Source organism: Leuciscus leuciscus (assembly GCF_965113295.1).
Source record: "Leuciscus leuciscus genome assembly, chromosome: 5".
Lineage (NCBI taxonomy): Eukaryota > Metazoa > Chordata > Actinopteri > Cypriniformes > Leuciscidae > Leuciscus > Leuciscus leuciscus.
This window is the reverse complement of record NC_138729.1, coordinates 32,784,168-32,797,648: the sequence shown is the minus strand read 5'-3', so window position 1 is coordinate 32,797,648 and position 13,481 is coordinate 32,784,168. Positions and strand designations below refer to the sequence as shown.

Sequence of the window (13,481 nt, the reverse complement as noted above, 5' to 3'; positions counted from 1 at the left end):
TTTTGAGGTTGATGGCTTCAGCTTGCAATAGCCCAAGCAGCTGGGAAGGGCCATCCATAAAACCAGACTCTCTCCGTTTAGCTTCATTGCCCTACCCAAAACAGTATGTGAATTAATTTGCAGGTTGAGCGCAACGTTTAATGCTCAAATAATGACAACACACACAATTTCACATACAATAAAAGAGAAAATGCTAGAGAAAAAATAATTTATTAGTTGTGGTTGGATATAACTTGTTTCATGTTGTAACGGTTATATTCAGTTAGCTACTGTATGTTCTGTTTTGGCTATGTTTCACTGTGTTTTGGTTGTGTTTTCTCTGTTTGACCTAGTTTCCCAGTGTGTTTGATTTATAATCCCCTTCACCTGTTGTCTCATTAATGATCTCATTAGCTCTTTTGTTTGCTCTGTGTATTTAAGCCCTCAGTTCGAGTTAGTTCTCTGTCTGCTATTGTTTGTAATAAAATGAGTTTGCTACTTCTTAAGCTCCTGTTGTTTCCACAAGTGTTTAAAGTCCCCCTGTGGTGAAAATCAAGGTTTTAATATTGTTTATTATGTCTATGTGATGTTTTTATTATGTAAGACAAATCGTGTAAATTCATAAGTTAACACCATTGCTGAGTATTTTCTCTTTCAAACTGCAGTGAAACAAATACAGTCTCAAAAATGCAGTTTGAAATCGCTGGTGTTTCTGACGTCACAAACTACACTAACCAATCACATCAGCGTGTGATCATCAACGAGTGGATCTCTGAGCTGGTGTGAGTGGAGGCGGGGCTAATTTGCATATTCACAATCAAGCATGAGTTACAATCAAGCTATTTAAAGGCATGACAAATTTCTTTTTAAGGAAAAACGCTTAAATATGTCATTTTGGTGATCAAAGATGAGTTTTAATGGATAAATTGATTGACTACAGGGGGACTTTAAAAAGCAGATGGATAAATAAATTAGACTGGTTGTCCGACTGGTTGTCTTTGAGCTTTTAAGACACTTATTGGAATTGCTCCCCGCTATTCAAATGACAACTATCAGTAACTTTCCTTATTCAATAACTGTCCTTATTATCTATACAAAACAACGCAGTTAATGCAGAACAAAAACTAAATGCAGTCAAACATCTTCTAACAAGGTTCAATGAATACAGAGACTAATGTTGTATTTTTAAAACATAAAAAAAGTCAGTTTTGTTTCACATTTACATTTTTCTTTGTAAATAGTTTTTTTTTCAAGATGACAATAAATCTCCCCCAGACAAGTAATTCACAAATACGTTTACATTTATGTATGTTTGTATGTCTGCCCAGATTGATTACAATACAGCAGAAATCACATGACTGGCAAATGCACTGGCAAATGCAAATGTAAAATAACTTAACATAAGCAATATAAATACAGCTGACAACCTCACCGTGTTCATGTATTCCTAAAGAAGGAGAAAAATCCTCACCAATGATGCAGATACGTCTTTGGATTGCACCAAATACACAAATTTTAGTCTGTTTAACTGACTCCAGCCTCAAGTCTCTGGGCTGCTCCAGTGTCTGGTCTTGTGATGTCAAAATCACATTTGCCTAATTCAATAAGATTTCCCTCTGTGAGGCACTCAAAGATCAGACAAAGCAACACTTTTTCTACATTAACGTGTCATTTACTTTACTGTCATTTTGTAGAAAATGTCCTCATACTAAGAAGTTAATTATTATGTGCAGCACATATATTTGTTTTAAATTAATTATCAACATGTCTCTCTCTCCTTATGAGGAACTAAAGGCTGTAAATAAATGCAATACTGGTCCATTTCTGATGCAGACAATAAACAATTTATTTTTTATAATTAACTGTACATTACATTATAAAACATAGTGCAACACAACTTAAAATGGTCAAAATGAAGTACAATATCTGATGTATGTTCCCAGTCTCTTTTAAGAGCTGTTAAGTTAGGGCTAAAGGCAATCTTACAGTTTCTCCAGTTGATTTTTATTGTTAGCTTAGTGTGTTCAAACATGTCAAAACATGACAATAAATAAATGACTTTGGTCTCTTCTATTCAAATATGAAATGTAGTATCAAAATGAAAAGACAAACAGCCCAAAAATAAGCCACAAATAAACGTTTCTCTATAAAGACCGCAACCAGGTGAAGACAAAACCTCTGTGAAACAAGCGGTTTGTACCGAAGAACCGTTTGATTGCAAATGGCAACAGGTAAGGCACTTGCATGTCTGAAGAAACTAAATGTCTAGTACTCAAATCAGCAGCAGCTGGGAGGAGGTATGAGCCATGAGCGGAAAACAAAACTACAACTTTAGTCTTTTTCGGGAGGCCATCTTTTTTGGCAATCGTAATCATTTTGATTTGCAGAAATGCCTCCCCAAAACTATACAGTTTGAAATGGGAATGTCTTCACTAAAATATGGGTGAAAAAATAAATTTAATAAAAAGCCAATATTAAGTTCCAAATAACTTCCAAATAACAAACAGCAATTTACAAAAGCATTATGAAACAGGTCTCACAGATTTTAAAATCAAAGCCAGAACATAGTTTCATACAGCAGTGACTGATGTGGACCATATGGGAAAAAAAGCTTTCACTCAAAACTCACTTAAGGTGCTTTTCTTTCGCATCCGATTTTCGTTCTTCTAAATGAAAACTAGTTACTAAATAAAACTGATTCTCTTCCAATTCTTGCTTACACTTATTGCACAGGCCACTTTGCATATTTAAAAATGTTCCCACAAAAAAAGTAAAAACATAAATAAAAAAAACTTAGACAACAAAGATCAATAACATTAATTATTAAATCATATATATATTATATATATTAAAAAATAATTAAGGTCAAGTTTAACCAATACTTGCAAACTTACTAGTTATCCCAGAGCACTTATCAAACTTTGTGTTATTTTACACATACCAGACCCCATCTTGGTAGTAAAGTCGCTATGGCCACAATATCATAAGATAACGCACTGCTCGTACCTGTTAATACTTAACGTACATTACTGTTATTATTATCAGATGCCATGATGTCATTTCGTATAGGAGACACTTTAAAAGGACCTTTTAAAGGACGATAGTGACACATTTGAACATCCTCTGATCAACTTGAAGACTGTATTGTACTAATGTGTTGCTGCTAAAGCTTTTTTGCACATCACAGGCTACAATTTGTACAATAAACAGCTTAAGCTAAATTACATAACAGGAGCTATGCCCTAGTAGCATATTTCAGATGTAGTTGATCTGATAAACACCAGCTGAGAAGCAAATTAGAGAATTGTAAGACAAATAGCCAACGACATTCAGGTTGCATTCTTCTCTGGAAATAGACAATAATTATGTGGCTTTGTTGATGTCATTTTTGCAAATGGCAACATTTAAGGATTCAAGTAACTATCAGGTTGGAATGACAAAGTGACAATCACACATTTCAGACTTAACTTTAGTCTGAAATTACTTTTGTGGTGTGACATTATGATGAATTTTTTTTCACAAAGGTTTGTGGAGCTTTTAAAGGCAAAATTTCAAGTGAACAACAAAGTTTAAAATATTCATTACTTTGGGCTAACTGTGGTATCTACATCTGAAAACGTCTATTATCGTTAGTAAATAACACGCAGCCTAATTTTTACATGTATGTGCACTTTTATGGTTTGTGACAATTATCTAAATCAGATAAACTGCCTTTTTTGTCATCGAATCATCTCAAATACATGATTGGTTTATCTGCAATAGCACATACATTTGCTGGTGAACAAACTGGGAGGCAAAATTTTATCGATATTGTTGTTGGTAATAATACCCGCCAGAGGGCATTAAAATGGGCTTAAAAACAATGTAAACAATTTTAAACGATGGAAATCAAACAAATATTTGAATAAATGTTTGAGTAAAATCATTGCTAATTTAACCAGGTCTTGATTATGCCACCTTTAGATGGGCCACATGTACAGTAAAACTGTAACAGGTTGGGCTTCCTTTAGCAAGACAAAGAAATGCGATATCAACAAAGCCGTTAATGAAGGTCCAAGCCAGAGCATGCTTTAATATATATCTTAGTTAAAGCAGACAGACACATGAAGAACGCAGTGCAGTTATGTAAAGGGCTGCTGGAAGGACGTCCAAGCCTGGCCTGATTGTTCTCATGAGGTGTCTTGCAGCTTCAGCCTCCACGGTTGCTTTCGATGGCTGTGGGACTGGAGCAGTCCCATTCACTGAGAAAGCAGTTCTGACATCTTTGAGTCAGCTTTTCAAACTCTGCAACAGAGTCGGAGTTAAAGAGAGCTTGGGAGAGCAAGAGGTTTCCCAGCAAAGTGAAGGCTCTTGCTCCTCATAGTCAATTGAGACTGTGGCAGAAAGCGTCAGGTCCTCTGTGGAAATGGCTAAGTCACCTAGCTTGGCCAGCGAATTAGACCTTTTAAGTTGGGAGGACATGGTCAGTCCGGCGAGCCGCACACGGGTCTCAATCTCTTGGGCTCTCTGGTGTACCAAGCCGGGCTGGCCTCTCCGAATTCTCTGAAGACTGTCGCTGCTGGAGCTGCGCGTCAGGGATGAGCCCGGTGCAAGTGTTTGCTGGAATTCACTGGAGCCAGGGGGCAAGTTGTGAACGCTCCCCTCATCAACTTCCATGTCCTCCATGGCAGTGTCCTCTACACTCAAGTCCATCTGTTCTGACTGAGGACCGGACAGTTGCTCCAGTCTATGGTGCACCAGCTGTGTCTCCAGGTGGGCCCCCTGACTGAGCTCCGCCATAGGCCTCTCACCACCCAGACTGAGCCTCAGGAGAGTGAGCTCGGTCATAGAACTGCTGAAGCTCCCCTCGTCCTCCCCCTCCATTTTGTCCTCAGTCTCCAAGGAAAAATGCAAATCCTGAGGAAGGTCTTCGCACCTTGGTTGCTTGAGGTAAGTGTCCGAGTTGGACCGACTGGAGCAACGAATGCACTGGCAGTGCCCGCTGCTCATGTGATGCCGAGGGGCAGGAGGAGGCACCTTTTTGGCGGAGGCGGGACTGAATTTGTGTCCTCCGGGGGCCTTGATGGAGAGACTGGGAAGGCCAGCATGACGTGGCAGGTTAAGGCGATGGGTGCGACGTTCGCAGCGGCGGCCGCTGGGCAGGCGCAGGCAGTCTCGGCACGACTGATATGAGGGCTTCACTTTGTAGGGGTTTCCAATGCTAGCACTGTCCTAAACCGATGAATACACACAGGCAGGGAGAATGCATGGTTAGGTTTTTTAAAGGTGAAAGAGTACGGGATGCTTTAGAGAAAGTAAAGCGTTTAGGATGGATTCACAGAAAAGAGCTCTTTGAGCTATAAGCTTGCATACAAGCCAGGAGAGCTGCCGCTACAGCTAAGACGTCATACTCACGTCAAAGCCAGAAGGGCAGCTGCGTTTCCCGGCCAGCCTGTTGCTGTTGTTGGCGTTCTCGTTGTTAAAGCGGTTCGAGTTAGCCAGGCTCCCGTCTTCCCTCTGCGTCTCCTCACCACGAGCTAAGGCAGCCATCTCTGCCTCCTCCTTTTGTGCTTCTTCCTCATCCTCCTCCTCCACCGTGCTGAACTCCAGCCGCATGCGCATGTCCTCCAAGGGCTCCAGTCGGCCGCAGGTCTGGGCTGCTGTCCCCTCACCAGGAAGGGCCAAGTGAGCCATTGGGAAACCCTCATCGTCCAACAACGCATCCCTCTCCACGTCCTCAATCTCAATAAAGACTCGTTCCATGCCTAAAAGCGGTGGACCTCGAACTGGCGTGGAGGGTTCACTGTCCAGAGCAGTGTCTGAGAGTCGCCGGAAATAGTAGTTATAATTGAGATGGTCTGTTGGCTCTTCTCCACAGCAGGAGGAAGCACTCGCTCCTCCGTGGCCCCAAGCCATCTCCACCTGATCAGGGTGTAGCGACGAAATTTGAGGAGTCTGGTCATCACTGGCAGCTGAAGCCTGAAGGCCCTCCAGCGAATACTCATCACCATCTGGTTGCCAGAGTTTGTTGTGTCTCTGCTTGCTACAATGACAGAAAACAAAGGTAGCAGTCACCTCTTGATAGTGTGAAAAGAGAAAACACAACCAAAGAAATCTCACAAAACAAAAAAAGCTAAAGGTTTTGGTACTTTTATTTCATATTTGAAAGACTATGTGGTCACCAGTAACTGTGTAGGATATTTGTGTCCCCACCAGGCTACTTAACAAACAAGTCTTTGTTGTTCAATCAGCTTTGACCAGAAAGACCAAGATGGTTGACTGGCTTCACCAGCACCAAACCATCATAAACCAGCTTGGACCAGCATGGAATTTCATGCTGTTCTAAAGCTGGTCTTTTCACATTATTCAATAATCAACAAACATACATATTAAAAAGTAAGATGATCTGAATAAAATGTGTATGCTAAATTAATAAATATAAATGTAAATGCAAAAAAAGGAACTTATGATGTTAAAAAGAACATGTTTCTCATTATCTTGGCTTTTCCTACCTGGCATCTAAAATCCCCTCGTACTCAGCCAGTTGTTTCATAAAAGCTGGATTGGGTTGTGCTATATTTCTCTTCTGTTTAACAAAACTGTGCGCCTTTTCAAGTGACCATCCATACTCCTTCATAGCATAAGCAATGACGGTTGATGCTGAGCGACTCACTCCCATCTTGCAATGTACTAGGCATTTAGAGTTGTTTTTCCTATATGAAAGACATACAGGCATCCAAGTCAAAAAAAGGGTCCTTTATTGAGTGAAACAGCACATGACAGGAACAATAACACACTTTTCCAATATCTTTTTAACCATGAAAAGTAACTCACTTGGCTCTAACTATGAAGTTGTAGGTTTCGTTCCAGTGCGCCAGCAGGTCTGTAGTCTCATTATCATAAACACGGATGTTACAATAACAGAAGGTACCTGGGAAAAAGTTGTCAATCTCTCTTGTGACATTGAGGATATACCCCACCCTGCATAAAAATAAACTGACATTAGACTGTATACTGCAGATTTGTGTTAAATACACACATACTGTAATCTTAAATAGACACACAGTAGGTCGATATATATCAGCACTAACCCAGAGTCTTGAAGCTCCTCCAAGTTGGATGCATTCCATTCTGAGCCCTGAAATTAATGAAATGCACAACAACAATAGCTTTATTAGCTTCTAGAGTCTTAAAGCTCCTGTCGATAACCATCATTTTGTTGTAAACATAAGGGGTTCTTGTTTTCAGTAGATGCGACGAAGACAGATCAAGTTTTGAGCATGTGTTCTACAATTTTGATTTCAGTGTAAACACATGGCATTTAAATGAAGAAATTTCTAAATAATTGTTTAAAAATTAAGTAAAAAATTTAATAAAAATGAACCATTCTTTTTGTTTTCAACAGATAATCTTATCTGCAAGCTCCAGTGTATGTTTGTTTGCATGCTGTATGTGGGCCCTTCTGCACCAATCTATATCTGTAATGTTTTTTTTTTTCCAGAATTGTTTGAGAGAGTAGTGCAATGCATCAGTGAATGCAGGCTGTCCTATCAGTAAGCTAGCAGTATGCACTCTGCTTTTTAGGTAAGCAAAAAAAACCCCACAAGAATCAAGCATGGCAACAAACAAACAAAGCAAACAAGAATCAAGCATGGCAGAGAAATCTTGGAGGAAGCTTTACCAGGTACAGATGGTCAAATATGAGCGTAGCCTTGTCCATCTGGCCGAGGATAAGCAGCATCTCATTGTCAATAAACTCTTTATACTCCCTCAGGTTGCAACTCATATGTTGTTCCAGCTCATTTCGGATCTACAGAAGTGAAAGGATTCAATTTAATGCTCCTTCTATGGCTGATGCACTTATGTAAAGCATGGCATAAAAGCCTCATTACATATACCTCCTTAGAAGTAATATTTTCCAGGTCCTGAAACATCATTATGTTTCGGAGTTTGGCTTTGATCATACATTCTGTTCTCTCTCTCTCTGTTGGCCTGTTAATGATATGACAAGCAATGTTAATACCGTATGTTAATTTATGTAGCTTGGAAGATTTATAATAGAATTTTTATTTTATCCAATGACATATTACTCACTGATCAGAAAACATGACTGGGGAGTCAGGTCGGGTGGTCTCTAGATCTGTCATGGCATTCCACTCATTGATACAGCTTTGCTCTGAAGAGATGCAGCTCTCATAATAGCCAACCCATGTAAGGGCCATCCCTCCAGGGAAATAGTTGTATCTACGGGACACCTCACATGCTTTGTGCAACATCTGGAGGGCAGACCTGCAATATACAATAAGTCAAATATAATCAATTCAAGAATAAAAAAAACATGTTATAAACACACTATAAGAGGAAATGTAATAGTTTGTATATTTAACTTTGAAATCTCTTTCCTGCATAAAACAACAAATCAAAACCAAGCCAACGTACCACATGGCCTGGACTGACACTGGCTTAAAAACATGTAGTCTTCCTGCTGTGCTTACACTGAAACCTCTGGAAGAAGAGAAGAGAGGAGTTCAGGCGTGTAAATTATGAGCTATGGCATCATTTGTGATTATATAGAAATGCATAACCAGGCAGCAGGATGATTTTGCTTTCCCAGGTTGGTCAGTGGAAAACACCACAAATCAGTGGAAAATTCTCTCTGCATAGTGCCTCTGCCAATAGCCCCAGGTCTTTATTTATTTATATATAAAAAAATAAATATATATATATAAAAATACAATAAGTGTGTTGCAAAATACCCAATGGAGAAACAATATCTATAGTGTTATAAACAATAATTGCAATATGTCCGAAAAGGAGCGGGATGAAGCAGAAGCTTGTTATTTTTCTCAACACTTATACAACTCTAAATATCACATGCACTGAGACCATAAACATGTTATTTCATACTGAACCTGTAGAGGTCATTCTCTGTACATATAACATACAGGATGATTTTAATTTGACCAAACATAAACAGGCTGACTGATGGCAAATTCAGTTTATTTCAATGTGTATGGTATGTGTGAGCATTCAATTTAAAAAAAATTATAACTAGAAACTAAAAAAGAAGCTAAAAAGGTTTCTTCCATACTCCTGCAACTTACTGATATCAGACAGATACATTTCAACACAGGAGTTTTGAAGTCACAATGAAACTGAAGTAGTGACGGATCTTTTCTTTCTAATTGTGACGTACATTGAGTGAAACGGATTATTGAAAAAGAAAGGCGGGATGGTTTAAGGTGGATTATTGAAAAAGAAAGGCTTGGATCCATCCATCAGCTGTTGAATGGATGGAGGCATATCTGAATGCAAGCTTGTAGTGATGGGGTTTTATGAGGACAAAATTATTGGAGTCCAGCATTTGTCACCATAGATACATTTAGATTAAAAATGACTAGCTAAAAAAAAAAAGGTTACAAAAAATTAAACATGCATGGATGATTCATTCACAATAAAATCAATAACATGCATTTTAACCTTTAGTGAACTAGGATATTTACCCATCTCCATCCAAGTGAATCTTGGTATCACTCCAAAGCGGAAGAGTCATCCCAATAGAGCAACTTTTACTGCAACAAACAAACAAACATTTGAGTCAACCAATCGGTGTGGTTATGAATAATAATGCAGTGAATGCATAAAGGCTGTTAGTTAGCACAACCCGGTTCTTACCTGTCCTTATCTGTGAAATCCATCCCAAGCAGTATGTTTTCTTCAGTGTCTTGACGCCCGTTTGTGTAGACAACCACCATGTAGCGCACATGGTCTGTCCATCCACTTTCTAACCTTACAACCTGTTGATGGAGACAGTGTGCATTGGTGTATACATGATAAGAGCAGAAGCCATTCCTACATTGTACTAGATATAGTGTATGCCACTTACTAATTTAATTCTATCCTCAGAACGGAGGGTGTTTATCATTACTTGTAGGTGCTGTGGTAGATCACCTTAAACAACAACAACAACAACAAAACGATCAATTAAAAGAAAAAACTCAGATAAGTAATAATCTTATGGGAAATAAAGGGAAATAAACCACTATTTTCATCAACAATAATACCACGATTTAAAAGAAGTTGAATGTATTAAAAGAAGTTGGAAATATGTCACACATCCACCTTTACTGTTGTGGTTCAGGGCTGTAACCATCATAGACATTAAGGGGGGCAAGTCCCCACAAATTGGCCAAATTGCCCATGCACTCCATTATGCATCGCTCTGTTACAAAGTTACATTTTAAGGCTGGTCAGCGGTCTAACAGCACTCGTCGATTTCTAACAAGATTGAGACAGCCAATCTAAGAAGGCAGCTTTTACTGTTCACAGAAACCAAACATGAACTTCACCACGACGCTTCAGTTGTAAAAAGGTGTGAGGTAAGATGTAGGTAGCTTAACATTTAATATTTAACAAATGTTTTACAACAGAAATGTTAAATGACTGACAGTAACTTCCAGAGGCAAAATATTACCATTTTGAATTGAAAAATAAGTTCCTTTAAATAAGACACCAAAAATTTGGTCAACCCCAAATGTTCAAGACATTGTTATGTTACTTACTATCTTATTGTGGTTTACCTGCATTTTTATGATGGGTGGGTGTTCTGGGCCCTTGTGCACTGCTCCCTTGCTGTAAAAACAGAGCTGCCCCTTTTACCATGAAGAAACTTTCACTCAGGCTGAAATAGGCCACACATACAATTATGAACACACTCCAAAATTAAGATGAATTATAGTTAAAAAAGGATTAAATAAGATAAATAAAAATAGCACTGACCTTAGGTTTGCTTTTCGATCATCATCACTGCCTAAATCCTGACAAATAAAACAGCAGAAGAGAAATTACAAAGGGCCCTGATAGAAAATATACCACATGAAATTACTTTGCATTTATTATCAACCAATTCTGAATGTCTCACATCATGGTTTGTAGACAGAAAAGCCATAAAAAGCTATTAAAAGCCTGTCTGATAGGATGGATCCAGAAATGCAAGCCCTGAACTGAAGACTTTAAATAGTTTGCGGAAACGTTTTACACTCAAGTAAAACACAAACACTTGTGATAGACACAATAAAAACTGAAAGCCTAATGGATGATGGGCATTACTGTAGGCTTTTGCTATAGTAAGCTAGTTCATTAGTGGGCTGTCTCTAAGAAGCTGCATAGCAAAATCTGGGGGGAGACATGACAATATTCTGGGTCCCATGATTGGTCACCAGGCAGAGTATCTATTCAATGACATCATTGCAGTGAGTGTACTGGGAGTAGTCAGAGGAAGACTCGGTTCTTTCGAACAGTTCGTTTCAAATATCCAATTCAAAAAATGATTCGGCTATCTATTAAGTCATGGCGTAATTGCGTTAATTATTACGTTTTTATGCACTAGTTCAGGCAGGTGGGAACCATTATTTAGCCAACACAGTCAGAACCGAATATATTTTGCATTCACATTAAACTACTAAAATATATTTACATTTCTTGGCTGAAAATGTTTTTTATCCATGCATTTAAAGAAATTATTATCTATTAAAGCCCACTCCATATCTGTGCTGAATCTGCTGATAATAAAACCCACACAAAGTCGTTAACATTCTAGTATGTTTTATTTCTAAGATTTCTACTATTCGGTAAATAAAGTAACAAAATGTTTCGCTATATTATACAAAGTCCAAATGTAGCCAGCTATTAGATTACTTAGTTCATGAATCGCACATGCCCGTATAAAGATCTCAGTTCAATGAGCCGTTGACTCGAAACAGACCGATTCAGTCCGTTTCGTAATTGTTCAGTCTGATTCGTGAATGAATCGTTCAAATAGGAATGGATTCGACTCAATGAACGATTTGTTCACAAACGAGGCAAACGCTCAATTGGTAGGAAGTATTATCAAATATTAAGAAAGTGTTCTAAAGCATATGTGGTATGGCTGAATTGACCTATTACGATAAACAAGACAAATTTATTACCACTTTAATCCGCAACACAAATTAGATTACGTTATGTAACGGTAAAATAAACATTGACATTAAATGCACCATGTCGACGGCCACTGAAGGAAAATTATTACCAGATATTGTAACCAACTACACAGTAAAAAAAAACAAAAAAACTATTTCAACAATATATAAACAAAATTCAGTATTGGCATGCTTTATTTTGTTTGGGCAAGTCAAGTTAATCCCCATCATCACGCGCCCGCGCTCTGATACACTGACTGAAAACACCTCCACGCTAATGTCAAAACTTCACTCATGCGCGCATCACCTACACAGCAGGTTGAACCCGGTGACTTCTTGTAGTATCACATTTACACATCGTTAGAAAGGAAAACTGATCCAAGAGCAAAAGGCCCGGCGAACATTAGCTGTTTAAGCGCTATTTACACATGCATCCCCGGTATTTCCTCCACCGGTCAGCCTCCACTCACCTCCCCCGCGTTGGTGCTGGCTGAGGATGCGGCGCTGGGTGTAGGGGAGCGCTGCAGAGTCACCAGAGCCATGGCTGAGCTGCAAAGCGTTCAGCGAAACCTCACAGGCGCTCCGGTCCGAAGAGGACACGCCGAGATATCCTGTTCTGATTGTGCGCCCGCCAGTGACGGGGTTAATGCATTCAGAGGCGCATTAAATCTATTTAGCGGAGCGATAAACCCATCATCGGCTTTGTCATCCACCTCGACGATTCTGCAAATTCTCATTCACGCCAACGATGCCAATAAACAACGGTCTGTGCTCTATCTTCGCGGCTGGACCGTTGATTTAGTGACAAGACATAATGGACCTTGTTTCGGGACCGCCGTCCGTGGTTGGTGTAGTTCTGTGATCGTCTGTGTTAGATATGGGCTTCTGGGCCAACCGCGTGAAGGTGACTTGCACTTCTCCCTGACAACAGTGCATCCTATGCAGACTCAACACCCAATCATCCACATACTACCAGAACCCTCATGATGTAGACTATCTCAAAACTAACGTAATGCTTGGTCTCTAGATTTTTGCTTCCTCCCTATGACGAAGAGAAATGTGTATGGTTCAGCAACCAAAAATTAAGCTGTGTGTGTTTGTTATGCACAATCAACATCTGGTCATAATGATATAAAAATAAATAAATTGAGTTTTGTCTTTTAGTCCATGTCTGTTAGCTAGCCCTCTACTGAAATGTTGTCATGATGTTTAATTTAGCAGATATTTAGCTATACACATTTACAATTATTTTCAATTAATGTGGGCTTATAGCTACTCATTCTAGTTTTCTAATCCTAAAAACAATCAACAAAAAATATTGATGAATCATCCTGCACTACACAACATTTTTTCCAATCAAATTCTCTTTAGAACAAGAATATCCCTCCCTCTTCAGTCATACAGCAAGTAACAAATCATGGTTCATGGTTGTCAATTAAAGTCTATTGGTGTATGGAAACAGAAAATTTAATATTGCAGAAATGGTACAGACAGGATGAACCAATATTGATACAATCCACCTTTATTCTAAAAGTATTAGGCAGTAGGTGTGTATAGTCTATT

General features: G+C 38.9%; 1 protein-coding gene across 2 annotated transcripts; it reads right to left on the bottom strand.

The window, feature by feature from the left end:
* Nucleotides 1-845: 845 nt before the first annotated feature.
* Nucleotides 846-13,256, bottom strand: ssh1b (slingshot protein phosphatase 1b). Of its 2 annotated transcripts, XM_082169554.1 has the most exons (15): nt 12,389-13,256; nt 10,738-10,775; nt 10,539-10,639; nt 9,845-9,909; nt 9,634-9,755; nt 9,462-9,530; nt 8,398-8,463; nt 8,053-8,247; nt 7,857-7,950; nt 7,640-7,768; nt 7,050-7,096; nt 6,793-6,939; nt 6,471-6,671; nt 5,374-6,001; nt 846-5,190 (listed from the first exon to the last, which is right to left on the bottom strand). In XM_082169554.1, the coding sequence occupies exons 1-15, from the start codon at nt 12,458-12,460 to the stop codon at nt 4,249-4,251; spliced, it is 2,916 nt and encodes a 971-aa protein (XP_082025680.1). In that variant the 5' UTR covers nt 12,461-13,256; the 3' UTR covers nt 846-4,248. The 2 variants fall into 2 exon arrangements, with proteins under 2 accessions (XP_082025680.1, XP_082025681.1); XM_082169555.1 differs by lacking the exon at nt 12,389-13,256 and having other exon boundaries at nt 10,539-10,590; nt 10,738-10,764.
* Between the last annotated feature and the right edge of the window lie 225 nt (nt 13,257-13,481).